Consider the following 26,083-nt stretch of genomic DNA (forward strand, 5'->3'; position numbering starts at 1 on the left):
CCCCTCCTTGTGTCTTGGTCATGATAGATGAAGAAAGATAAGGGTGCAGTCAGACTTCCCTAAAGGCTTTTCTGGAGGAAAGGGGTGCTTGTGCAGTCTGTCTCATTTTACTCACTACCCAAACTGGCACTGGCACATTGATCTGGATTGGAATACAGCTGGCAGCTGTGAGAAGCAGAGCTGCCAAAAGCACTGTCGCCATAGCTGTGGTAGAGATTACACTGGTTGTGGGAAGAGCTGGTTGTTTGCAAAAGGCGATGTGTTCCTCTGCCTACATTAAAGGCTGACACTGGCCAAGGTTGTTCGGTAAAGCTTTCCCAGAGAAGGACCTCTGGGAAGCCCTGCAAGAAGCCTTTTGAACCCACTTTGGCTAGGAACCTCATGGTCACTATTTTAAGCTTTTACAAGCTGGATAACATCCCCATGATCTCTTTTATGATTTTGCCTTTTCCTTCAGAGCTAGATCTTTAAAGGCACATGGTTACATCATAGGAAGTGGTAGGGAATATAAGTCCTAAGAGCTCAAATCATATTTTGCCTGAGGTGATACAATTTGATGTCTGCCTGAGGCAGGCATCAGTAGAACATTTGATTCTTTAAAACCAGTCTATTTGCTGGGTGCTGGGTGCTCAGGCCTGCAATTCTAGCCACTCAGGAGGCTGAGATCTGATGATTGCAGTTCCAAGCCAGTCCAGGCAGAAGTCTGTGAGAGTCTTATTTCTAATCAACCAGTAAAATGCCAGAAGTGGAGCTGTACCTCAAATGGTGGAGCACTAGCTTTAAGCAAGAAGCCAAAAGCATGAAGCTTTGAGTTCAAGCCTTGGGACCAGCATATAAAAAATAGTCCAGCTACTTCAAGGCTCAATCACATGCAGTTGTAAGGCTGTCTAAAGATGTTTTATCTTGAGATCATGTTTAAACTCATTAGTTTCTTTCAACTTTCTAATACACTATTTTGGCAGAAATATGTATTGATTTTCTAAATTAAAATAAGTTTAAAATGAATATTTAATGAAAATCAAGTGTTTTTCATTTTTCCAGCTTTTTCCCCAAAAGCAACCAAATAGATGTTCTTTTTCTTTTTGGACTTAGGGCCCGAACACTGTCCCTGAGCTGCTTTTCAAGGCTAGTGCTCTACCACTTGAGCCACAGCACCACTTCCAGCTTTTTCTGTATATCTAGCACTGAAGAATTGAACCCAGAGCTCATGAATATGAGGCATGCACTCTACCACTAAGTCACATTCCCAGCCCCCCTCAAATAGGTTTTCTATGTATGATATGTAGGCTTCTGGAAAAATCTTGTGCACACAGATGTGTGGGTATATAAAAAATTCTTTTGGGGGATGGGAAGGTGGCTCAGTGGTAGAGCGCTTGCCTTGCATGCATGAGGCCCTGGGTTCGATTCCTCAGCACTACATAAGCAAAAAAAAATTCTTTTGTTTCTCAACAAGTGAAACCCAATTCATACAATTACACTTATTTTAGTTTGGTTGGTTTGAGATAAGGTCTCGCTATATAGCCCAGACTGGCCTCAAACTCAAACTCCTGTATCAGCTTCTTTGGTGCTAGGATTACAGCACATGCCTAAACTTTGCTTTTTTCTCTTTTAAGTATGTTGATGATCTTTCAAGTACATGTAGGTTTGCCACTACCCTGTGGTATGGATGTACCTGGATGGGCTTTACACTGTGTTCAATGTATTACTTCTATGTATAATGCTGCAATGTATGTACTTCCGCTGTATGACTTTGGGTGTATACATTCCAGTCTGAGTTACCTCCCTGTCTTACTGACTAACCCTTTGTGCTTCTTTCTGAGAGATTCTAGGCTTATGGATCCATATGCCTATCACCAAGGCAGAGTCAGATAGAGCCTACGATGCCAAAGCAGCACTTGGAGGCCAATATCCACACCTGATCAGAGCTGCTTCCACACTGTGCTATTTTAGGCATTTAGGACCTTGGAATCTCAGCACTGGAAGCTCATCTGGTTCAACTCCTGCTACTTGAATCCCTTCTAACGCAGGTAATGGCATCCTGTAAGCCTTGGTGCTCATGAAATATTCCCATAATTCATGTTAATATTTTCACCTAGTGTATGTACACCTCTATAGTAAGGTGTAGACCACTAGAAGCATTGTTCATCCTCTGTTGGATTATGTAGTATGATGGTCTACAGTGCAGTAGTGTGTAGCATAACTTGCTTGGATTTGAATCCAGGATCTACATTTATTTCTAATGTGTTGGCATGATCCTATGTGCTTTAATGTTTTCATCTGAAAAATGAGGATACAGCACAACCTCTTATAGTTATTGTATGAATTGTTAACAGGAGTGCAATGTTTTTAAATGCCTGACATGTAGAAAGTTATGTAATTATGTGAATTATACTAATACATACATATAAGATACTACAATTATATACTACAGTAACATACAACGTGTAACATATTATACATATATTTTTGTCATAGTCATTATTTGTGCCATGGTAACAGGGCTAAACTTGCTGCAATATAGAGGGATCTTGACGTATTGGTCTTCTTGGGAAAAAAGTGAATGCTCTTTGCCGTGTATGGCTCATGTGCTCTTCAAGATATCTTTTTTTTTTTTTTTTTTGGGTCCAGTTGTGGGGCCTGAACTCTGGGCCTGGGCGCTGTCCCTCAGCTCTTCAGCTCAAGGCTAGCGCTCTACCACTTGAGCCACAGCACCACTTCCGGCTTTTTTCTTTTTGCTTATGTGGTGCTGGGGAATCGAACCCAGGGCCTCATGCATTGCAAGGCAAGCGCTCTACCACTGAGCCATCCTCCCAGCCCTCTTCAAGATATCTTATTTAATCCTCATGACAGTTTGCATAAAAGATGCTGATCCTTGCTGTACAGTAGATGAATCTAGACTTAGAGTTGGGAAAGTTGCCCACAGATGGAGAAAGTGGTAGAAGTACATTGACTCCAGGCTGGATTCCAAAAACACTAAAGTGAAGAGAAGGCTGGGATCAGCTCCTTCTCTAAGCAGAAGCTGGTCTACTGGCTTCTGTCTTGAGGCAAGGGTGCGGATGGCAGAAGCTACTGGGAGGAGGAGGGCTGTAAGTTTTGAGAAAGGGAGCCTGAGGCTGCCAAGGGCCAAGGCAATGGAATGGATTATTGGCATGCCACTAGCCTTCCTTGGCTTCTCTGCTTAATCGTAGTCTTGCTCCATAACTTAGTTGCTTTAACTTTGCAGACTTGTCTCTGAGATGATCCGTCTTGCCTATTATGGACTGTTCTCACTGCTGTCTTGAATAGCAGCAGCTCCTTTTCCTCTCAGTTTTTCCTCTGACAGCTGGGCACCTCTCTTTTAAAACCTTTCCTTTGCATAATGGAATTAGTTACTGGCTTCTTGCCATGTCCAAAAGTATCTGTACTATGCTCAGATAGGACTGGGAAATTCAGGACTGGGTGAGTTTAATGCTCAGGCTAGTGGGGTGGCAAAAATGGCATGCTAATTGCAAAAATACTTGCTTGCTTCTTTTGAAGTAAGTCGAGGTAAGGAGATAATGGAGGGGAATATAAGGCCTCTGGAAAACTAAAACATTATGCACCTTTTACTCTTTTGTTCATAAGATTCAGAAGTCTCAGTGCATGAGTTGCTGTTGAGTCCAAGAAGAAAACCAAAAGCTATGAGTCATCTGACATTCATCCTGAGTGTCATGAGCTTATCTATAGGATCTCAGCCCTAGGTTTCCATGTAACTACACTGAGAATCAGATGTGGTCATCACTGGAACCCCACTTCCTGCCCTTCCTACCTTACCTCCACAATGGGATATTTCTTGGCCCAAGTGCTGTTTGCTGGGTCTGGGATTTCTCTGCTGCACCACTGAGGTCTGAGAGCCGAAAGGAGAACAAATACCCTACAGATTGAAAGAAAAAACAAACCAATGACACTGGGCGAACCATGTGCACAGTGGCATGAAAGCCCAGCTTTTTGTGCAGTGATTTTAGAGAGGAGGTTTGCCTCTGCGTGGGCAGGATAAAATATAAACCTGAAAGGCAAAGACAACATATTAGCCAAGGTTAGAACACTGTTCTGTGACATTTGGATTGATGATAATGAGTCATGATGCAGCTACTTGGGGTTTGCTAAATAAACTATGGAATTTTGGCTGACATAGTTTTTAGCAAACTATCCCTGTCCAGCCATGCATTCATTCAGCAAATATTGACTAAACCCCTAAATATGAGACCATCAGTGTCTCATGCTGGGGACAGAACAGCAAACAAGAAGACATGGCCTGTACCCAGAGGAACTACTGTTGAGAATTAGAATGTTTAGAACGATTGTAATGACTGATAAATTATGTGAAACACGTATATTAAAAAAACAACAATGGGGGGAACTTTCCAGAATGCTCGGAGAGAGTTGGAGGAGCGGCAGCTGCCCTAGCTGCGTATAGCTACACACTCCTTCCTACTCCCCCACCGGTCCCAGCCTACTCACACTCACCAGCTAGAAAATGGTGAAAGAAATGACTTACTATGATGTTTAGGGAGTAAACCCAATGCCACTCAGGAAGAATTGAAAAAGGCTTATAGGAGCCGGGCGCTGGTGGCTCACGCCTGTAATCCTAGCTACTCAGGAGGCTGAGATCTGAGGATCGCGGTTCAAAGCCAGCCCGGGCAGGAGAAACCGTGAGACTCCTATCTCCAATAAACCACCAGAAAACCGGAAGTGGCGCTGTAGCTCAAGTGGTAGAGCACTTGCCTTGAGCTGAAGAGTTGAGGGACAGCGCCCAGGCCCAGAGTTCAAGCCCCATGACCGACAAAAAAAAAAAAAAAAAAAAGAAAGAAAAAGGCTTATAGGAAACTAGCTTTGAAGTACAACCCTGATTAAGAATCCAAATGAAGGAGAAAAGTTTAAACAGATTTCTCAAGCTTATGTGGTTCTCTCTGATGCCAAGAAAACAGAATTCTATGACAAAGGAGGAGAACAGGCAATTAAGGAGGGTGGAGCAGGTGTGGTTTTGGTTCCCCCATGGACATTTTTGATATGTTTTTTTGAAGGAAGGATGCAGAGAGAAAGGCGAGGTAAAAATGTTGCGTATCAGCTCTCAGTTACCTTAGAAGATTTATATAAAGGTGCAACAAGAAACTGGCTCTGCAGAAGAAGGTGATTTGTGACAAATGTGAAGGCCGTAGTGGTAAAAAAAAGGGGGGGGCAGTGGAGTGCTGGCCCAACTGCCGAGGTACTGGGATGCAAATACGTATTCATCAGATAGGACCAGGAATGGTTCAGCAAATTCAGTCTGTGTGCATTCAGTGCCAGAGCCATGGAGAAAGGATCAGTCCTAAAGATCGATGTAAAAGCTGCAATGGAAGGAAGATAGTTCAAGAGAAGAAGATTCTAGAAGTTCATAATGACAAAGGCATAAAAGATGGCCAGAAGATAACATTCCATGGTGAAGGAGACCAAGAACCAGGATTGGAGCCTGGAGATATCATCATTGCATTAGATCAGAAGGACCGTGCTGTTTTTACAAGATGAGAAGACCTTTGCATGTGTATGGACATACAACTAGTTGAAGCATTGTGTGGCATCCAAAAGCCAATCTCCACTCTTGATAACTGAACCATAGTCATCACTTCTCATCCAGGTCAGATCGTCAAGCATGGAGATATCAAGTGTGTGCTAAATGAAGGCATGCCAGTTTATGGACGACCATATGAAAAGGGGCGCCTGATGAGTTTAAGGTAAACTTTCCTGAAAACAGCTTCCTCTCTCCTGATAAACTCTCTTTGCTGGAAAAACTCCTTCCTGAGAGGAAGGAAGTAGAAGAGACTGATGAAATGGATCAGGTAGAACTGGTAGACTTTGATCCAAATCAGGAAAGACGGCACCATTATAATGGAGAAGCTTATGAGGATGATGAACATCACCCTAGAAGTGGTGGTGTGTGTCAACCTCATAATGGGGCCAGTGAATAGCACCCATTACTGGCATTTTAAATGCAGTAGTAAATAAGTGAAGGGCTAATCATAATAAGTTCACTACTTGTTATTGTTTTTTGTTGTAATATTCAACTGTAGTGTGTTTTAAAAGTTAAATGAAGAATAAACAAATATAAAAGCTCTGACTTTGCTCTGTATGATGACTTCAGTGTGCAAGATGAAGTTTTAATACCTGTTAAAACTACTTTTAAAATAGTTCCTCTAGAATCTGTTAAACTACATCTTGTAATTGATTCAGCTGTGTATATGGACAAAGCTTGAACTGAAATGCTAGGTATATGTGTTGACTTTGGTGTATGGCCTTTTATCATTAATCTATGGAGCTAAATTGTCTAGCTATTTATATTAAGTGGACTCATTGTGATATCTTTGCATTTTATTGCCTCAACTATTACTTGAAGAGTGGCGTAATACATAATTTAGCATGTGTTAACAGTGATACAGAAATGATACCTTCCTAGTGAAGAGGTTTATCATATGCTGCGTCGAAGGGCTTGCACTTCTAGAATTGCATCCTCTCTCTGTCATCTTTTTATATATGTGTGTGTGTGTGTGTGTGTGTGTGTGTGTGTGTTCATATATAAATATGCATATATATTATGTTGATTGGTCATAATTATGTTCTTTTTCCCTTTGGACCATGATAAAGCCCTCAAGTAGTGACTTTAAGAGTTGGGTAGAAAAAAAAAACAATTGAAGAGACCTGTACATTGAGAAGTTGCATGTATAACCTAGGAAGGTGTTCCTTAGATATGTTACAGGCTTACTTTAAATGCTCCAAAGTAACTGTAATTCAATGTTGGTAGTATAGCAAATTACAGTGAATAGCTTTAACTGTATGTTTAAAGTCATACATTCATAAGCTTAAATCTGGATACCAGAATTTAAACAATTACTGAAATGTATGAATGTCTCCTTAATATACTGATTACAAAGTAAAAAAACAAAAACAAAACAACAACAACAACAACAAAAAACAATGGGGCTGGGATGTAGTTCCATGGCAAAGCACTTGCCTAGCAAATGCAGTGTTCTGGGTTCAATCTCTAGTACCAAAAAAGAAAAGACCAAGATATATGCAATTTAAAAAACCCAACAGTACATAATTGTAAGAGTAGTTTGAACATAACCATGTTTTAAAAATGTCAAAAAATGGGCTGGGAAGGTGGCTCAGTGGTAGAGCGCTTGCCTTGCATGCATGAGGCCCTGGGTTCGATTCCTCAGCACCACATAAGCAAAAAGAAAAAAACCCGGAAGTGGCGCTGTGGCTCAAGTGGTAGAGTGCTAGCCTTGAGTTGAAGAGCTGAGGGACAGCACCCAGGCCCAGAGTTCAGGCCCCACGACTGGACCCAAAAATAAATAAATAAATAAAAATGCCAAAAAATATTTTCTAGGGCCATATCTGAACTATTAACAGTGATTGCCTTTGTTAGGCAAAGAAAATACAGGTTTTTATGATATAGAAAGAGAAAAAAATATTAAAACTTTTCTAATAAGTACATATGAATTAAATATCTTGCCTTCTAAAAATAATGGAGTAATATGAAATGTTTTTAAACTTGTCATTAAAAGGCTTTGATAAAAAAAAAAAGTAAGCTTCTATAATTTTTTAACTTTTGGGCTAAGATGTGTTGTATAATACAAAGCAATGTGTTTTCTCCTCAGAAATAAGAGCAGAAGTGTCTGTGGTCTGATATAGACCATGATCATGGAGCCAGGTGATGGCTGGCCAATAAGATGGAGGAAAAGTAGGTTCACAGTGACTGTATGGACTGTATGAAAAGTAGGTTCCCAATGACTACACTCTAGGGAAAACTGGACTCTTTTATTGAAACCTCTGTATTTTGGGCCCTTTTTTTCTTCCTTTCTTTCTTTCTTCCCTTTTTTTTTAAGAGATCAGTAGGTTAGCCTTTACTCTAGCTGACTGTTTCCATGAAGAGAGTCCATGTGCTCCTAGTTGACTCTGGAGTTAAGCTATTCCAAAGTCTGCCTAAAGAGAGCTCTGCTTTGAAGTATCTGCCACACATTGGTTCTTCAGTAAATGTATGGCCTGGCAGATAAGTTCAATGGCAGGTAGAATGACTTTGGATCTATCATTTTATTTGGCATCTGAAGGAAGTGTTGTTTTCAACCATAAACTAATTAATTTTTATAAGTGCTAAAGAAATTTTAGAAAATATAGTAACATTTTAAAAACATTTCCTATAATTCTATCCCCAGATATAATCAACATTTCTATTGTATTCTGTATCTTTGAGATTGAGTTACTAATTGCTACCTGATATTTATGTTCCCTATTTCCTAGAAATAGGATCCTGATTTATTGAGATGACTGAGAATCCTGCTAAAAGACCACAGGTTTATTTTGTTTTGTTTTGTTTTCTTTTTTGGGCCGGTCCTGGTGCTTAGACTCAGGGCCGGGGCACTGTCCCTGAGCTTCTTTTGTTCAGGCAGCTTCACTTTTGGCATTTCTATTGGTACTTTATTGGAGATGAGAATCTCACCAACTTTCCTGCCTGGGCTGGCCTTGCACCATGATCCTCAGATCTAAGCCTCCTGAGTAGTAGGGAGGATTTCAGATGTGAGACACCAGCCCCCAGCTAAAAGATTATAATTTTAAGACTCCTTTGCCTCATGAAATGCTGTCCAGTGGGATGCTACCACAAGTGTCTGGTATAATTTCCTTCCTCTTGTGGTTGTAGAATGCAAATGTGGTGGCTGGAGTTTCTATAGCTAAGGGAACATGAGATAAAAGTTGAGGATGGAGGCTATGTCAGGAGGATGGAGCAGAAAAGTAGAAGGTCCTGGGGAAGCAGGGAGCACCGTTTTATGACTTACTTCCTTTACCTGGACAAGAACTGCTAGTAGTTTAAATCTTACTATTTTGACTTTTGTATTATAGGCCATCAGCTTATCTATCTTGTATGTGTATGTGATTATACACTTTAAAAAAAAAACATACTGTGTTGTAACCTGCTTTTTAAAATGCAGTATAGCAATCAGTAACATTTAATTTTCTTCTATATCCACTTTATGGATAGATTGTGTTTTGAAATACACAGAGTTTTGTTAACCAACCTCATGTCATTGTACATTTATGTTGTTTCAAATGTTTCTTTATGAAAAACAGTTCAGTAAACACTTCTCACTAAATATCTGCATACATAAATATCTAGTTAGGAATCCTTACATCAAAGATAAACATTTAAAATATGACACATATTGCCACCCAAAAGGGATGGACAAATTTATTGTGCCACTAGTAACATATCAACATTTCTATTGATCTGACCCACAGCAGCAATACATACTAATCTATTTTAAAAATGTACAATTACCAAATTGGCAAGTATAACCCACTCACTTTTGCCGGAAGTACTGTGTAGAGAAGATGCCCACGATGACAATGGCAGTGCAAATGCTTGATACCACAAATGCTTTCCAAGTGGCTTTACCTGAAAAGTTAGCAAATTATGTTAATGAGTTGTCTTCGATACTACTTCAAAATTCTCTGGACCCTAGCTACAGCTCCTGGGTAGCTGGGCACAGGAATAAAACCCATCCATTTTTGTCCATTTGCTTAGAGACAAAGGGATCTATGTGGGGCTTATTCTATGGTGCTGTGAGGAACTCCAGCCCTAAAGGGGCTCTACCATCTCACAGGCACAAAAACAGAGGTGTGGTATATTAAGTGCCAGTTGTGAATTTGGAACTCGGAGGTCTAGTCTCAGCTTTGTCACTAACAGATGTGGGATCTATGGACCTCAGTTTATTAATCTATAACATGCAAATGGGTATCTACTGTGCAGTTATGAAGATGGAAGATGGTGTTTTTAGAAAGCGTGCCAATGTATCCAAACAGAAAATATTCTCAAGGAATGGCAGTTTTTTATTTTATCAAACCATGGGTTTCCATGTAGACTAGGTCTTTGAAATTGTGCATATTCCTTCTCAAGAAAAGAAGTACATTTCACTACTTATTTATTAATCCATCTAATACTGAGCACCAACCAGAGATCAGGCAGGCCCGTGTTAGGTGCTGAGATACAAAGATAAACAGGACAGGATCCTGCCTTTTTTTTTTTTCTTTTAACACCCATATTGGGGCTTAAATTCAGGCTCTCACATTCTCCCTTAGTTTTTCGCTCAAGACTGGACTCTATCACTTGAGCCACAGCTCTGCTTTTGGCTTTTTGCAGGCTAATTGGAGGTTAGAGTCTCATGGACTTTCCTGCCCCAGCTGGCTTCACACTGCAATTCTCAGATCTCACTCTCCTGAGTAGCTAGGATTACAGGTGTGATCTCCAACACGGGACAAGGGTTCCACTGAGATCTGAGGATCACAGTCAAAGACAGCCTGGGCAAGGAAACTCCGTGAGACTCATCTCCAATAAACCACTAGAAACAGGAAGTGGCCCTGTGGCTCAAGTGGTAGAGCGCTCACCTTGAGTTGAAGAGCTGAGGGACAGCGCCCAAGCCCAGAGTTCAAACCCCACGATCCACCCTCCCACCCCCAAAAAAGTCATGATTACACATTCTTAAAGGAACACAAAGGCTTAATGACTACATGCATCTGATCATATGAAGTAGTATTTATCAAAATGAACTCCAGAAAATGGAAACAAAAGGTTTTTTCAAAAACTAAAAAAAAGTCATGATTACAGTCCAGGAGACAGATTTGTAAAGAGGAAGCAATAAACCCCAATGCTATGGGCTGTTGTAAAAGCAGGTATGAATAATATTCTTGGGCAGTGTAGCATGGGTCACTGTTTCATGGTAGCTGAAGAAGTTTTGAGAAAGGCAAGATACCAAAAGTTAAGAGGTGAGCTGGATACTTGTGGCTCACACATGCAATCCGAGCTACTCAGAACACAGATCGAGAGGATTAAGATTTAAAACCAGTTCCATCTCCAAAATAACCAGCAAAAAACTGGACTTGAAGATCCAGAGAACTACAGATAACTTACAAGAGATGGAATATAGCCAGGTATAGTGGCACACATCTGAAATCCCAGCATTCAAAGGCTGAGACAGTGACATGGGAGAGCTCTACCATTTGAGGAAACAGCAAGAGTGAAATGTGGCAGTGAGAGGTAATTAGTGAATCTAGGAAAATCTGATTATCTCATGGACACACATTGATACCAATGTACTCATGCTTGCTGTGTTTAGAACCATCTCTTACCTTGTAGACGAAATTCTATCACATTTCCCTGGGGACTTTCACCAGCAGCTGTCAGAGCTGTCATCCACAGGATATATGTCACTCTGGTATGCAGCTTATTAATTGAAAATGAATTTTGGGAGGGTTTGTAAGGAATTTCTGAAAGGCAGATAAAGGAAAAAGTCATGTTTTCATTGAACAGTTGAATGCAGCCTTTTGCTTATTTATGTTGTTAATGCTTTATTTAGCTAGAAAGAGGAAAAAAGCACATCTTTAATTTCAAAAAGGACAATCCTAATTTCTCAGCACTTTATAATTCAATAGGTCTCAGCACTGTCATTTGTGGAGGTCTCCCTACCTAGTATTTCAGATACTTTTCCCATGTTAAAATCTTTTGAGGGCTGGGAAGGTGGCTCAGTGGTAGAGCGCTTGCCTTGCACACATGAGGCCCTGGGTTCGATTCCTCAGCACCACATAAGCAAAAAGAAAAAAGCTGGAAGTGGCGCTGTGGCTCAAGTGGTAGAGCGCTAGCCTTGAGCTGAAGAGCTGAGGGACAGCGCGCAGGCCCAGAGTTCAGGCCCCAGGACCAGACCCAAAAAAAAAAACCAAAAAAAAAAAAAAAAAAAAAATCTTTTGAAAGAATTTTTTTGGTCATTTTTGCCCTTGAAATTATTTACATGGAGCAATTTCTCTGGTTTCCTCTGAATATAAAGTATCTAATCAAGTATATTTGCAATTTGTGTGTGTGTGTGTGTGTGTGTGTGTGTGTGTGTGTGTGTGTGTGTCCATGTCCATGTCCTGGTACTGAGGTTTGAAGGCTTTCTCTTTGTTTTTTACTCAATACCAGTACTCTACCACTTGAGCCATGCGTCTAGCCTGCTTTTTGATGATTAAGTAGAGGTAGAGTCTTCAACTTTCCTTCTTGACCTGACTTCAAACTTTGATCCTCAGATCTCATTCCCCTGAGTTTCTATGATTACAAGCATGAGCCATTGATCCCAGCAATATTTGAGCATTTTTGAGGAGGCAATTCAATGTATAAATTAATTTCAAAGTAATGGAATTTTTTTAGCAATTAATGATATTTAATGTATTAACATTTCAAACCTGATTTTACTTTTGCTTTTGGTGGTACTGGGATTTGAATTCAGGGTTTTATGTTTGTTAGGCAAGCACTCTACCTCTTGAGCCATGCTTCTATCCCTGTGTGCTTCCATTATTTTTTGGATAGGATTTCACATTCTACCCAAGCTAGTCTTGTCTGTGATCCTTCCATTTATACTTTCTGCATACCTGGGATGATGGTCTCACATGTCCATATTCAGCTCTTTCTGTCGAGATGGGGCCTTGTGAACTCTTTGCCCAGACTGATCTCAAACTGTGATCCTCCCATTTTCTCCCTCCTGAGTAAGGATTATAGGTGTGAACCGCCAAGTTTTGTGCATTTTTCTTTTTGTAGGCTCTTGGTCCTGAATTTATCTTAACACTTACACTCTGCTTCAGAGTTAGATCATTAAAATCATAAGATCATAAGATCATTAAAAGCTGGAGCAATGGTTCTGAGATGAGACTTATTCCACAGCATTAGTCTTGACTTCCAGTTCCCATGCTCTCAATACTCCTGCAGTTTCTCTGTAGGGAAGATTTTGTCTTTTGAGCAGTGTTACAATGTTGTTTTTTGTCTTCCAAAAAGCAAGCGTGTTGGTAGTCTTTAGTAAGCTATGTTTCTTCCTCCAGTACTCTGCTGGGTACATAGGTTTTGGAGTGACCTTTCAAAAGCTAGGGAGGTATGCAGAGAGTGGTGATGTGTACCTACAATTCCAGCAGTAGTTCAAAGCCAGCCCAGAAAGAAGTTTGTGAGATTCCATCTACATAATAACCAGCACAATGCCAGACTGGAGGAGTGGCTCAACTAGTAGAGTGGCAGCAAAACAAATTGAGAGGTCTTGAGTTTAAGCCCTAGTGCTGGAAAAAAAAATGTTGGGGAGGATTATAAATTCAAGACCGGCACTTGAAGAGTCATAGCTAGCTGTTAAGCTCATGCAGCTGTCCTGGGTCTGTGCCGGTGGTCAGACTGGAAACAGAACTCAGCACTTTGTCTCAGTCTCACAATGTGGTTCATAAACCCTAGGCACACTCATTGATCTTCTGCATGTCAACCTATGGCAACAACCAGAACCTTGGTGACTGACTATACTAGCCTCTGACATACAAAGGCAGAGTGTTTGCATCAAAGAGTTCACAATTTTATAACAAAGCCAGACCACTTCCTCTATCCCTCCACTGCACCCACAGGGGCAAAGATCCAAGCAGATCATTCTACAGCTGTGATTATCAGAGCAATTTTTTTTTTCATTTTATATCCTATTGAGAAAAGTTATCTTGGAAAATTTCCAAGTCTACTCTAGCCTGGTGAAATAGCTTGCACAGACTTAAGCCATATGATGAGCTAAAAAAACAACAACAAAAACCAACAACAAAAGAACAAAAAACCTTTCCCATTCCTAAAGCAAGGGATTAAAAAATTAATTTTAGAAAGAGCTTCTGCTCATTTTGCTTCAGCAAAGCATCAGCGGGCAGCAGGGAATCAACTGCCCAACTGTGTACAGGAGTCCGGAGCCCAGCTGAGCTGGGGGAGTGAGCAATGGAGGAACAGAAGGGAAAAGAAGGGATTGGATGGAGGTTGGGCCCATACATCTAGTTCACACACATGTGTATTTGAAGAACAAAAATAGCAGCTCTATAGGGAGAGCAGCGATGAGGCTGATAGAGTCAGCAGTTTGGTTGGCAAAGTAGGCTGAGTTTGTATAATGGGAGGAAGAAGTCAAGCAGGAAAAACCGGTCCTGCTGCCTCTGAGCTGTGATGCCCTGCAGAGATAGAGGGGCCCTTCAAACCTTGGCAGAGGGCAGCTTTAGACTCAGGTGGTTCCATTTAGGAAGATGTGGGAGCTGTCTGCCATCTGAAGGGCTGTGGGTAGGATGGCCAAGGGGACCAGGCCAAACAGCTGCAGTGTTGGTGGAAACTGGGTTTTCAACTGGTAGTATTTGTCTTCCTTATCAACTAATGGAGGAGACAGTAGTGAGCCAAGTGTATAGCTCCTGCCCTTTTACTTACTACCTTGGCCAAGATAATTGGATGGGTAGAAAGCATAATGTGCTGTTGCATATGGAAGTGGGCTTGCCACTGTGGTATTGTAAATATCACTTTGTCTACAGACCCCCTGAGGAAAGCTGGGCTCCAGAGTGCCCCATGGAGCTCACTGAACTGCAGATGCCAAAGCCCCCCTTTCTAGGCAGGGCCAAGGCCCTCAGCTTTTTGCTCCTTATAGCACTTTACCACTGCTGCTGGGCCAGGAGTGCTAAACTCAAATAGGATGGAGCTCTTTCTCCATGGGACACCTTTCCTTTGCTGATCCCTCTCCTTAAAGACTGTTCTCTGGGTTCTCCTTAAAGACTGTTCTCTGGGACTTCTTGCCTCTTTTTTTACACTCAACTCTCTGACCATCAAGAATATGCTACTAAAAGGGAAATTTCATCCAAACTGTTAGAACATATGAATCCATACCCCTCCTCCACTTTGACTTTTTTTTTTAGTGACAGACCTAAGTCTTGAACTCAGGGCCTCAGTGCTGTTCCTGAGATTTTGTGCTCAAGGCTAGCAGTTTACCATTTGAACCACAACTCTATGACCATCTTTTTGTAGTTTATTGGAGATAAGAGTGCCATAGACTTTCCTGCCTGAGCTGGCTTTGAACAGTGATCCTCAGATCTCAGCTTCATGAGTAGCGAGGATTGCAGGTATAAACCACCAGCACTAGCATCTTTATTTTAAAACCCTTAAGAAGCTTTAGATGCATCGGATTTGTGGCAAAATAGATGAGGATTTTCTTCCACATCTATAAGAATGTTGCTTCTTGGAAGAAGCAACAGACCACATTGATTTTTCTGGTTGTAAGCAAACATCTCAATTTAAATTCTACCAAAATGAAAATTACCTGGGGGCAAATTTCACCTGAAGAATTCCAAATAGCTCATGATGAATCAGGCTAAATGATTAGCCGGTGACCCCTTGGGGTACATTTCAGAACTGATAAACTTAGTGGGAAGTAGTGATCCATTCTGTTTATTAATGCTGGACTAATTAAACAATGACTGTAAGGCTTTGTAATGGAATACTATAGGGCCTGTTGAAAAGGGATTAAGAACTCAGGAGGCTGAGATCTGAGGATTAAATTTATAGCCAGCCCAAACAGGAAAGTCAGTGAGCCTCTTATCTCAAATTAACCAGCAAAATGCCAGAAGTAAAGCTGTGGCTCAAGTGGTAGAGCACTAGCATTGTGCAAAAAAGCCCAGGAACAGCATCTAGGCCCTTCAATCAAGCCCCAGGACTCTCTCTCACACACACACACACACATACACATACACACCCAGGGGAATAAGAAATCCACATGGATTGATGTGGAAAGATTTGTAGGGTGTACTGAGTGCTAAAAGTGTACATCAGAATATAGAAAACAACTTCAGATCTATTATTACGTATGCATTATTTTTTTTTCTGGGAGGAATGCATAAAGAACTTCCAAGAGCATAAGTGAGAAGAAAGGGAGAATTTTCATTTCATATCTTCTTGAGAAATTTAAATGTTTTTTATCAAGGGTAAAGTTTTGTTTTTGTGGTCGGTTTTGTCTTTGTTTTTGGTACCAGAGTTTGAACTCTGGACCTTACACTTGCTCAGCTTGCTTGCTAATAAATGGTGCTCTACCACTTGAGTCAGCTTTTTGCTGTCCTTTTGGAGATGAAATCTCAGATATTTTTAGCCTTGCTTTGAACTTTAGATCTCAGCCTCCTGAGAAGCTAGAATTACAGGTGTGAGTCATGATGCTCAGCAAGTTTTATTTATATAATAAAAAATTAACTAGCTTTGAAAGCCATCATTTTTAGCAGAATAACACTGCAAATCTCCTAAGGTCAAGAGAAAAGACAAACTACTGGAGTTTGCTTGGGAAAGCCCTCCTGCAGACATCACTACAGTACATCCCAGCTTGGCTTCGTTTATTCTTGGACCTATTAACACTCATGAAAGAATAAAAATGTCCTCTCTTTATGATACATGCTACTGAAAACTAGCCAACTGCTCATGAGATAAAGGGAAGGTCAAGCCAAGAAAAAAACCCAAGCTCTGATTAAATACAAGATCAGAACATCTGATCTCTCAGTGACTATGTAGCTACAATGTAAGTAAGTCATCAAATCATTTGAGATAATGCTGGAGCTAGACTTTAATTGCTTTGACCTTAGAGTTATAGAATAATTATAGATCAGAAAGAGTTATTTAAACTGTATTGTATTTTATCCAGCTATAATAGTGATTTCAAATATAGGGATTTAAGAAGTTCTTTAAATGTATTCCTTACCATCCTTAAGGGTCTATATGGTTATCTATCTATCTATCTATCTATCTATCTATCTATCTATCTATCTATCTATCTATCTATCAGCCCACCTACCTACCTACCTACCTACTTACCTATCTACCTACCTACCTACCTACCTACCTACCTATCTACCTACCTATCTACCTACCTATCTACCTACCTACCTACCTACCTACATACATACATACCTATCTATTGAGACAGAGTCTTACTACATAGCCCAGATTAGCTTCAATCTTGTGATCTTTCTGCTTTACCTTCCTGAGTTCTGGGATTACAGGTATGTTACCACCATACCACACCTGGCCCTTTAACACTTTTTGAAATGATTCCTTGCCCTGTGAATAAGTCTTTTGACAGCCTAGTCCACTTACTTCATTTATGTAATCTTAGAAATTTGGCAATGCATATATTAAACAATTTTATGTATGTGCATTTAAGGGTCTTGTATTTTTCTTCATTCATTCATCTTACAAGTATTGATGCTTACTTAGTGCCAGGTACAGTGCTAGCACTTTTGTGTAGCTGTGTCCATGTATAAACTTGTATTTCCTGACACCCAGGCAAGGAGGCCCCTCTGAAGTTGTTTTCCACACGTACCACAGAGCTCAGGCTGGGACTTGGAGTCTCGCTCCTTCCAGTATATCTTGTAATGGAGGATGCAGCCCATTTGGTTTTGAATTGGGATGTGGTTCCAGAAAACAAACGCACTCCCACTTTCCTCTGTGATGGTGTAGATGTGGGGGCCACTCCGTGGTTCTGTGAAGAAGACAGGAGGTTCTGTTACCTTCTGAGTCCCACTCATTGACTGAAAGCAAAGCTTGGTAGAAGTTGCCGGGCTTACCTTTGTTCTTGGAGCTACCCTGGACACAGCTGCATCCTCTTCCACCCTCTGATAGCGCATGCACGCAGATCTCATAACATATGTAGGGCTTTATGTTCTCTGCCAGGAAAAGGATGTTCTTTTTTTTCTTTTTTGTCAGTTGTGGAGCTTGAACTTGTGGCCTGGGCACTGTCCTTGAGCTCTTTTGCTCAAGGCTAGTGCGCTACCATTTTGAGCCACAGCGCCACTTTTGGTTTTCTGGTGGTTAATTGGAAATGGGTCTCATAGACTTTCCTGCTTGTGCTGGCTTTGAACTGAGGTCCTCAGATCTCAGTCTCCTAAGTAGATAGGATTACAAGTGTGAGCCACCAGCACCTGGCCAAGCATGTTCTTAAACAGGCATGCTAAGTCACACAGGGAGCCATTTTATTATTGTTCTGGGTCTGGGGCTTGAACTCAGGACCTGGCATTACTCCTTAGCTTGTTTTGCTCTAGGCTAGAGCTCTACCACTTATATCACAGCTCTACTTTGGGGCATGTTGGTGGTTAATTGGAGATAAGAGTCTCTTGAACTTTCCTGCTTGGGCTGGCTTCCAATTCTGATACTCAGATCTTAGCCTCCTGATTAGCTAGGATTACAGCTGTAAGCCACCAGTACCCAGCTGTCCAATTACTTTACAATATTCTTCAGCTGCTTTCTCTCACTTGATTCTAACTACTACTACCATGAACCTGAGTATTACAGATATCAATTATTATATACATAATTCTGGATTAATTATCACACTAATAACAAGTAGCAGAATAGGGAATAGAGATCTCCTAGTTAGCTTCCTTATCTGTGTGATGGTTTAAAATAATGACAATACACAAACTTACTTTAAGTTAAATGAATTGCTCAAAGACAAAGGCATGTATCACATAGACAGATTAACCACCTCAGCCATACTATTCTGTTTTTTTTTTTCTGGTTCTATTTTTCTTTTGTTGGCACTGTGCCAGCAGCATAGCATTTTAGTTCAGCAGTTCTATGGCTGTAGTAGTGGATTTTCAGTGTTGTTGTAATGGGTTGTAGTTCACCACTGGCTCATTGAGATCATTGAAGGCAAGGCTCTGGGCCTTTGCCGGTAGCATCACCAAACAAAACTGGACATGGAAGCCCTCTAGAAGGAAGGTGAACGAACTATTACACACCTGATACCAGAGCTGACACATTGTAGGAGGGGACTCTCAGCCAGTTTAGAGGAGGCTGCATGCTGGCCTCTGGATGGAATGACTTCCATTCAACCACATACTCCTGAATAGCAAAGGTAGCTTTTCTGGAAGGCTGCCAGGCCACCACAATGTCATTCATGCCCTCTGAGTTTGCAAAGACCTCACGAGGAGCCAAAGACCCTTTATGGGGGAAAAAAGAGGAGGGGAGAAATCAGTGAAGATAAACATAGAAAATCACAATAGCTCATCCCAGCCACCATTCAGAAAGAACCAATCTGAAGACTTCCAGGTCACCAGTTTATGTTCATCCCATTTCTTGGGCCTTGGAGAACTAACATCATGAGCAGTGCGGAGCCCTGTGGAATGTTATTTGTGGAATTTTCCCCTTCGCATTCCATTCCTGTGTTCCCACATGATCCACTCTAGTGAATTTAATGAGAAGCCTTCTAATTCACCTTCCATATGTCTGTGTAGACATTTATACATCTTTGAAAATTAGCCTAGCTTTGTGGTTTTTTTGATTTTCATGGAACATACATGACAGACAGATAAATCTAACATTTTCTTTTCTTTTTTATTTAATTTTATGTGCCTGTTATATATTCATCCTCCTCCTTTGTAAATCTAGTTCATTCCTACAGACCAGTGCCCAAACCCTTTATGTGTGCGATCTCTAAGTGACTATCAGGAAGATCCTTCTAGCTCTGTCCATACAGACCCAGGTACAGAGAACATTCTGTTCTTGATCAGCTCTGGATATTCAAGCACAGAATTGCTTGATTATTGAGTAAACTTACATATCACTCATATATTACTTCATACCATCAGACTGATTTCAAAAGTAGCTAGCTGGGCTGGGAAGGTGGCTCAGTGGTAGAGTGTTTGCCTTGCATGCACAAGGCCCTGGGTTCAATTCATCAGTACCACAGAAGCAGAAAAAGCCGATTCAATTCCTCAGCACCACAGAAGCAGAAAAAGCCAGAAGTGGTGTTATGGCTCAAGTGGTAGAGCGCTAGCCTTGAGCTGAATTGCTAAGGGACAGTGCCCAGGCCCAGAGTTCAAGCCCTATGACCAAAAAGAAAAAAAATAGTAGCCAGCTGGCCTAGGGGTATAGCTCAGAAGTAAAAGGTTTCCTAGCAAAAGAGAAAAGGAAAGGAAGAGGGAAGGAGAGGATCTCAGTTCAAGGACCAGCCTTGAACTGAGATTCTCCTGATCTCTGTTTTCTGAGTAGCTAGGATTACATGTAACATTGTGCTTGCTTGGCTGGCACGCTACTACTTGAACTATGCCTCCAGTCTGGCTTTTTGCTGGTTATTTTCTGACTTCCAACTCTTCCTTTGTTTCAAGAGTTCTTGGGCACAAGTACTAGGTCTTTTACATCTTGGTTTATGGGTTTTACACATCTTTAATTTTCTTTTTTAAAAAATATTGTTATTATTAAGGTGATATACACAGGGGTACTGTTTTGTAAGTCAGGTAATGAGTATATTTCTTCTGGGCAATGTCATCCCTTCCTTTGCTCTCTCCAAGTTTCCCCCTCCTTTAATTTTCTTGACATGCAATGCTGTGGCAGATATGTTTTGCAAAAAAATTGTACATGCTTCCTCCACATCAACGTAGACTCACATTAAGTAATGTCGAGTCATTGTCTTTCCTTTCAGGTAGGAACACACATAGGGAGGTAAACGCTAACATGATGGATGTGTCACTTTAATAAGCAAAGACTCTAGAATGAAGTTTTGTAACTTTCAGACTTCTATGCAGTGAGGTTTGAGGTTTCTTGAGATATGGTCTCACTAAGTCTCCAAGACTGGCCTCAAATTTGTGATCTTCCTGACTCCACATCCCAAGTACTGAAATTATAGACGTGTGCCATCACATCTGGCTTTAACATACTACATTTTTTAAACAGCAGGGTAAGCTGGGCACCAGTGGCTCATACCTGTAATTCTGTTTACTCAGGAGGCTGAGATCTGAGGATCACAGTTTGAATCTGAATGGGCAGGAATGGTTATCTCCAATGAACAATCAAAAAGCCAGTTATGGAGCTGTGGCTCAAATGGTAGAACACTGGCCTTGAGCAAAAAAGCCTAGAGACAGTATCTAGGCTTGGAGTTCAAGTCCCAGTACTGACAGAAAAAAATACAAACAAAAACCCAGCAGGGTACTACCACAGACTTTACTTGAAAATTTTTTGTATGATGCCTATTCATCGAAGAAAAATTGAATCATTAAACAACAAAGGAGCCAAGTGTAGTGGACTTTACCTGCAATCCCAGCTATTTGGGAGACAGGAACAGGAGGATCTTGGTCTGAGATTGGCTCAGGCAAAAGTGTGAAACCTTTTCTGAAAACATACTGAAAGTAAAAGGACTAGAGGTGTGGCCCAAGTGATAGAGCACTCACCTAGCAAGTGTGAGGCCCTGGGTTCAATCCCCAGTAGTACCAAAAATACAAACAGGTAGAAAAATCACCTGCAATCCAATGACACAAAGAGAACCTCTGTAAACATTTCCATGTTTTCTAGCCTTGTTTTTCCTGTGTGGAAAACACAAGCTCATGTAAATATTTACATATTTTAAATAGATGGCATTGTCCCGTGTACATTTTTGAAAACATATTCAGTCACTTAGATTGTGTATCATTCCATGTCAATAAAAATATAGCCACCTTGTCACTTGAATGCTAGTATGAGATTAAGACAGAGAGCATCCTAGTATGTTTAAACAGTCCATTTTCTATTATTGTACATTTGTGTCACAATGTTTCACCACTTGAAATAATTTTCAACAGACATCTTTGTACTTACATTGTAATACTTATTATTTGCTGAAGATAAAGTTGTAATGGTAAAATTCCTTGGTCAAAAATACGTGCATATTTCAAGTTTGATATCTGTTGCCAAATTGCTTTCCAGACATTGTATCACCTACCAACAGCTGACAACAGTATTTCTTCCCCCTACACCTTCACTAACACCCAGTAGGTACTTAGATCTACTTATGCTGCCCATTTGACTTTGTCTTCCATGGTTTTCAGACTTTGCATTTCATTGATCACTAGTTAAGCCAAACATATTTTCCTATTTTTTTATTTGTATCTTCTTTTCTTTTGTTTTTGGTCGGTCGAGGGGCCTGAACTCTGGGCCTTGGCCTGGGCTTGGACGCTGTCCCTCAGCTCTTCAACTCAAGGCTATTGCTCTACCACTACAGTGCCACTTCTGGCTTTTTCTGCTTATGTGGTGCTGAGCAATTGAACCCAGGGCCTCATGCATGCAAGGCAAGCCTCCTTCCCAGCCCCCGATTTTCATATTTTTATTGCTCCTTTTATAACTTTTTTGGTGTGTATGTAGTGCAGGCACATAGTGCCTTTAGCATGGTAAGCAAGCACTCTGCAACTTCAGCCCTTTCCCCTGAAGTCTTTTGCTTTAATTAATTAATTAAATTAATTAACTTATTTTTTTGGCCTGTTCTGGGGCTTAAACTCAGGGCCTGAGTGCTGTCCCTGAACCTCTTGGTACTCAAGGCTAGTGCTCTACCCCTTGAGCCATAGTACCATTTTTCTGAGTAGTTTATTGGAGGTAAGAGTTTCACAGACTTTCCTGCCCAGGTTGGCTTTGAATTGGGAGCATTAGGTCTCAGCCTCCTGAGTAGCTAGGATTACAGCCATGAGCCACCAGTGCCTAACTTCAAAACTCTTAAGAGTGAAGCTAAGCCCTTTTTCTTTCCTTCTCTTCTGCAGCCTAAAAGGAAACACAGCTCTGGCAACCATCTTGGACCAGTTCCATGTTGGGGATGAGAGCCAAGCTTGGCAGAGGGAATGAAAGAGGAGCCCAGAGGCCTGAAGTCACAAAGCTGTCACCTACCCTGAGCCATCTTTCTGTGAACATCTTTCACATAAGAAGATAATTAAGTCTCTGTAGTCAGTCCTTTGGTAAGAACAGTTCTAACTGCTAGGGGCCATGCCTAGTGAATGTGACAGCTCAAGGCCATGTCCAGAACTAGCTTTTCTTCCCTCAGTCATTTTATCAACTATATTATCTTTGGCTTTCTGATATATAACTGAGAAGAAACAGAACCAGGATGTAACAGTGAATTTGAGATCATGTTTTGGTAGATATTTCTTTAAAATGATTGTGCTAGACTCACATGTACCTAAAATTATTACATTAAATCTTAAGAAAGGGTCAAATTATAGAGTTTTATTCAGTTTACTCATCTTTTGATGTTAGGCTGATGGACAGTGTTGACATTGAATTCTTCTAGAATACAAATCTTGAGCAGTAGTATTAACATCCATTTTCTTGGCTAATCATGGACTTTTATTCTAAGGAGTTATTTTTCAAGACTATGACTATAAATGTGAGACTCTCCATCTCACTGGGAGTTTTTAGATGAAAATAATTGGATGCATATTTAAATTTGTGTAGTAGAGCAGAGTTTTTACTAGAGTTTTATCACAGTCAGAATCTCTTTTTAATATTATTGGTTGAAAAATACATTCTGAATAGTAAATCCAAAATGTTTTATGTAGAATTTAACAATAAGTATAAATCTTAGTCTAATTAAAAAATGTTAGTATTCAATTTAATGTAACTAATACTTTCCTAGTTAATATTTTATTAAGTGCTTGCTACACATTTGATCTTTTTTATAATTTTATTTTATTTTATTTTTTGTGCTGATGTGGGAGGTTGAACTCAAGGGTCTTACATTCTCATCTTGCTTTTTCTGCACAAGGTTGGCACTCTACCACTTGAGCCACATTTCTACCAACAATTATTTGCTGTTTAATTAGAGATAAGAATCTTATGGATTTGCCCATTTGGATGGCTTTGAACTGTGATCCTCAGATCTCGGCCTTCTGAGTAGCTAGAATTACAGGTATGACCTACCAATGCTTGGCTTTGTATATTATTTACTCTTGTGATGACCTGCAAGACAGGTAATACAGTTCTTCTTTTAGAGAGGAAGAAATTGGAGTGCAGAGGTGTGAAGTCACTTGACCAAGACCACTCAGCTGATTGAAAAAGACAGCTGTAGACTCCAGTGTTTAAACTCCCAACTCCTCATGCCAGGCTCCAAAGGCTGGGAGTATAAACTTTGGAGGTAAAAGACGAATAGGACAAAGGATCAGTACTTACCAGTGCTGCACAGATCCATTATCTTAATATAAGTGGGCAGGGAACTTCCTCTTGAGTTGGCTGCAGACACAGCTGCGGTCCACGTCCCAGTTCTGGGAATGACCCATGTCCAGGAGGTATAGCCCGTGATGTTCTGTAGTATAATTTTCCTCCCTGTCACCTCCTGCAAGGTCACCTGATAGTACAGTATTTGTCCTCTTGCCTCTGACACACTCAGATTCTGCAACAAAACACATCCACTTACTATTTCCTCTCCAGCAAGGTCGCTGGATGCTCCCACCCTGGGCCTCCGTGTCCCTATGTTAGGTGGCTATATCTGAGTTGTTTTTAATTTATGCCTTCTCATCCCCACTTCATAGTTCTATACAAGGACCCAATTTAATCATTGTTGAAAGATAGTTCTCCAAGACACATGGACTTTCCTTCCTTTCTTCTAGGTGAAATTTACTAGTAGAAAGTAGCTCAATCTGGTCAATAAGACAGCATGGGATCTGAGCCATAACACAGACCCAGGACTAGGCTCTCAGTCCCTGTAGTTCTCCATTTCTAAATTTGTGAAACACAGACACACAGACACAGACACACATACACACACACACACAAACACACACACAGAGCTCTGTGTAGAAAATATAAGGCTGCTCAAAACCTCAAACCCAAGACATTCAAGAGCTGAGTGAGCAAAATCTATACTTAGTGAAATGAACTAGCTATTTGTGCTGGGGCTGGGAAGGTAGCTCAGTGGTAGAGTGCTCGCTCACCTACCATGCATGAAGCCCTGGGTTCACTTCCTCAGCACTACATAAACAGAAAAAGCTGGAAGTGGTACTGTGGCTCAAGTGGTAGACTGCTAGTTTTGAGCAAAAAGAAGCTCAGGGACAGTGCCCAGGCCCTGAGTTCAAGCCCCAGGACTTGCAAAAAACAAAAAAGAAACCAAGAAACTGCTCATAAATGTGTGTCTAAGTGTTGTAACTGGGGAGATTCCAGTTATGGAAAGTAAGGTGAAAACAAATGACTTACAATCTTGTTTGGGAGACAGAAGCCTGGAAAACGGACTTGTGGAGGGAAACCCACAGTGCCCATCCCCTCTCAGCATGGGGGCTCAAGCTTCATCTGCTGAAAGAAACACCTTAGGCACAGCAAATGCCTGCTCTGGTTCCCTCATCACCAAGATTTCCTAAGTAGCTCATCTATCAGAAAGGCTAGGCTATCAAGAATGTTAGCTCACTTCCAACCTCTGTTTTTCATTTTAAGAGAATAAAATGGCTGATTATAATTTGACTCCCAAAGCAATTAGCATTCTGGGAGAGAATGTTCCTATTTGCTGACTCAAGCCTTCTGTTTGGCCCAACAGCTGCACGTTTGCTGTGAATTCATCCGGGAGCCTCTGCCTTTTTCATTGTTGTTTCTGGGAGTCAGATCAACATAATACATCTGTACCACATGGCCTAAAATCAAATCTTCAACCATGCCTATCTGGGTGCCAGTGACTTACACCTGTTATCCTGACTTCTGATACCTGGATGCTCACCATTCAAACCCAACCCCTATGCAGAAAAGCCCACTATACTCGGTCTGTAATTAAGCAGCAAAAAGCCAGGCTGGACATGTGGCTCAAGTAAAAGACAATCAGCTGAGTCTGTAAAGGTAAATGTGAAGCCATGAGTTCAAGCCCTGGTACTAGCAAAAACAAAAAAATAACAACCCTGGTCAGTGTATGAGGTGAATGCAGGTTCCTAAAGTTAGCATTATTAAAGACAGTCCTCAGTTATTTCTCACTGTATCCTTTTAACTGCTCTGTAGATCAAGCAGAAGTATATTACTCCTCCCCCGTACCTCACCTCAGCACCTCCCAAGAGTTAAACAAGCTCAGTTAGTTCCTTCTTCCGGAGCTGGGTGCAGGTGGCTCATGCCTATAATCCTAGCTATTCAGGAGGCTGAGATCTGAGGATCACAGTTCAAAGCCAGCCTGGGCAGGAGAATCCATGCGACTCTCTTATCTCCAATACATTACCAAAAAGCCAGAAGTAGAGCTGTGACTCAAGTGCTAGAGTGCTAGCATTGAACAAAAGAAGCTCAGAAACTGCACCTAGGCCCTGAGTTCAAGCCCCAGGATTCACTCTAAAAAACCCCAGAAACCAAAAGGCAAAACAAAGTTTCTACTTCCAGTGACCCGAGATTTAAGCCCTACTTTAACAAGTAGGTAAACAGAGAGTAATAGAAGAAAACTCCACAGGACCTTGCAAATCAGCCTGTATTATCTCTCTCCTTCCTATACCCAGACATCTCATTCTGTCCAAGAGTAAAATACTGAAA

General features: G+C 40.9%; 1 protein-coding gene, 1 long non-coding RNA gene and 1 pseudogene across 4 annotated transcripts in view; 2 read left to right on the forward strand and 1 right to left on the reverse strand.

Annotated features, from left to right (window-relative positions):
* The window catches only part of Il12rb2 (interleukin 12 receptor subunit beta 2), a 65,790-nt gene that overhangs the window by 5,824 nt on the left and 33,883 nt on the right, over positions 1-26,083 (reverse strand). For all 3 annotated transcript variants that reach the window (XM_070025767.1, XM_070025769.1, XM_070025768.1), the window contains exons 9-15: positions 23,768-23,987; positions 18,604-18,804; positions 17,431-17,529; positions 17,187-17,345; positions 11,173-11,310; positions 9,352-9,442; positions 3,793-3,892 (exon numbers count right to left, since the gene is read on the reverse strand). In XM_070025767.1, the coding sequence (XP_069881868.1) occupies positions 3,793-3,892; positions 9,352-9,442; positions 11,173-11,310; positions 17,187-17,345; positions 17,431-17,529; positions 18,604-18,804; positions 23,768-23,987 (1,008 nt within the window). The remainder of the gene's footprint in view (positions 1-3,792; positions 3,893-9,351; positions 9,443-11,172; positions 11,311-17,186; positions 17,346-17,430; positions 17,530-18,603; positions 18,805-23,767; positions 23,988-26,083) is intronic.
* On the forward strand, positions 1,145-25,630 carry LOC138829460 (uncharacterized). The gene is made up of 4 exons (XR_011372611.1): positions 1,145-2,027; positions 22,366-22,557; positions 23,364-23,507; positions 25,122-25,630. It is a non-coding gene; the product is annotated as an uncharacterized lncRNA (long non-coding RNA).
* Positions 4,496-5,997, forward strand: LOC138829459 (dnaJ homolog subfamily A member 1-like; annotated as a pseudogene).

Source organism: Dipodomys merriami, unplaced genomic scaffold (assembly GCF_024711535.1).
Source record: "Dipodomys merriami isolate MVZ:Mamm:240054 unplaced genomic scaffold, mDipMer1.0.p SCAF_172, whole genome shotgun sequence".
Taxonomy (NCBI): Eukaryota; Metazoa; Chordata; class Mammalia; order Rodentia; family Heteromyidae; genus Dipodomys; species Dipodomys merriami.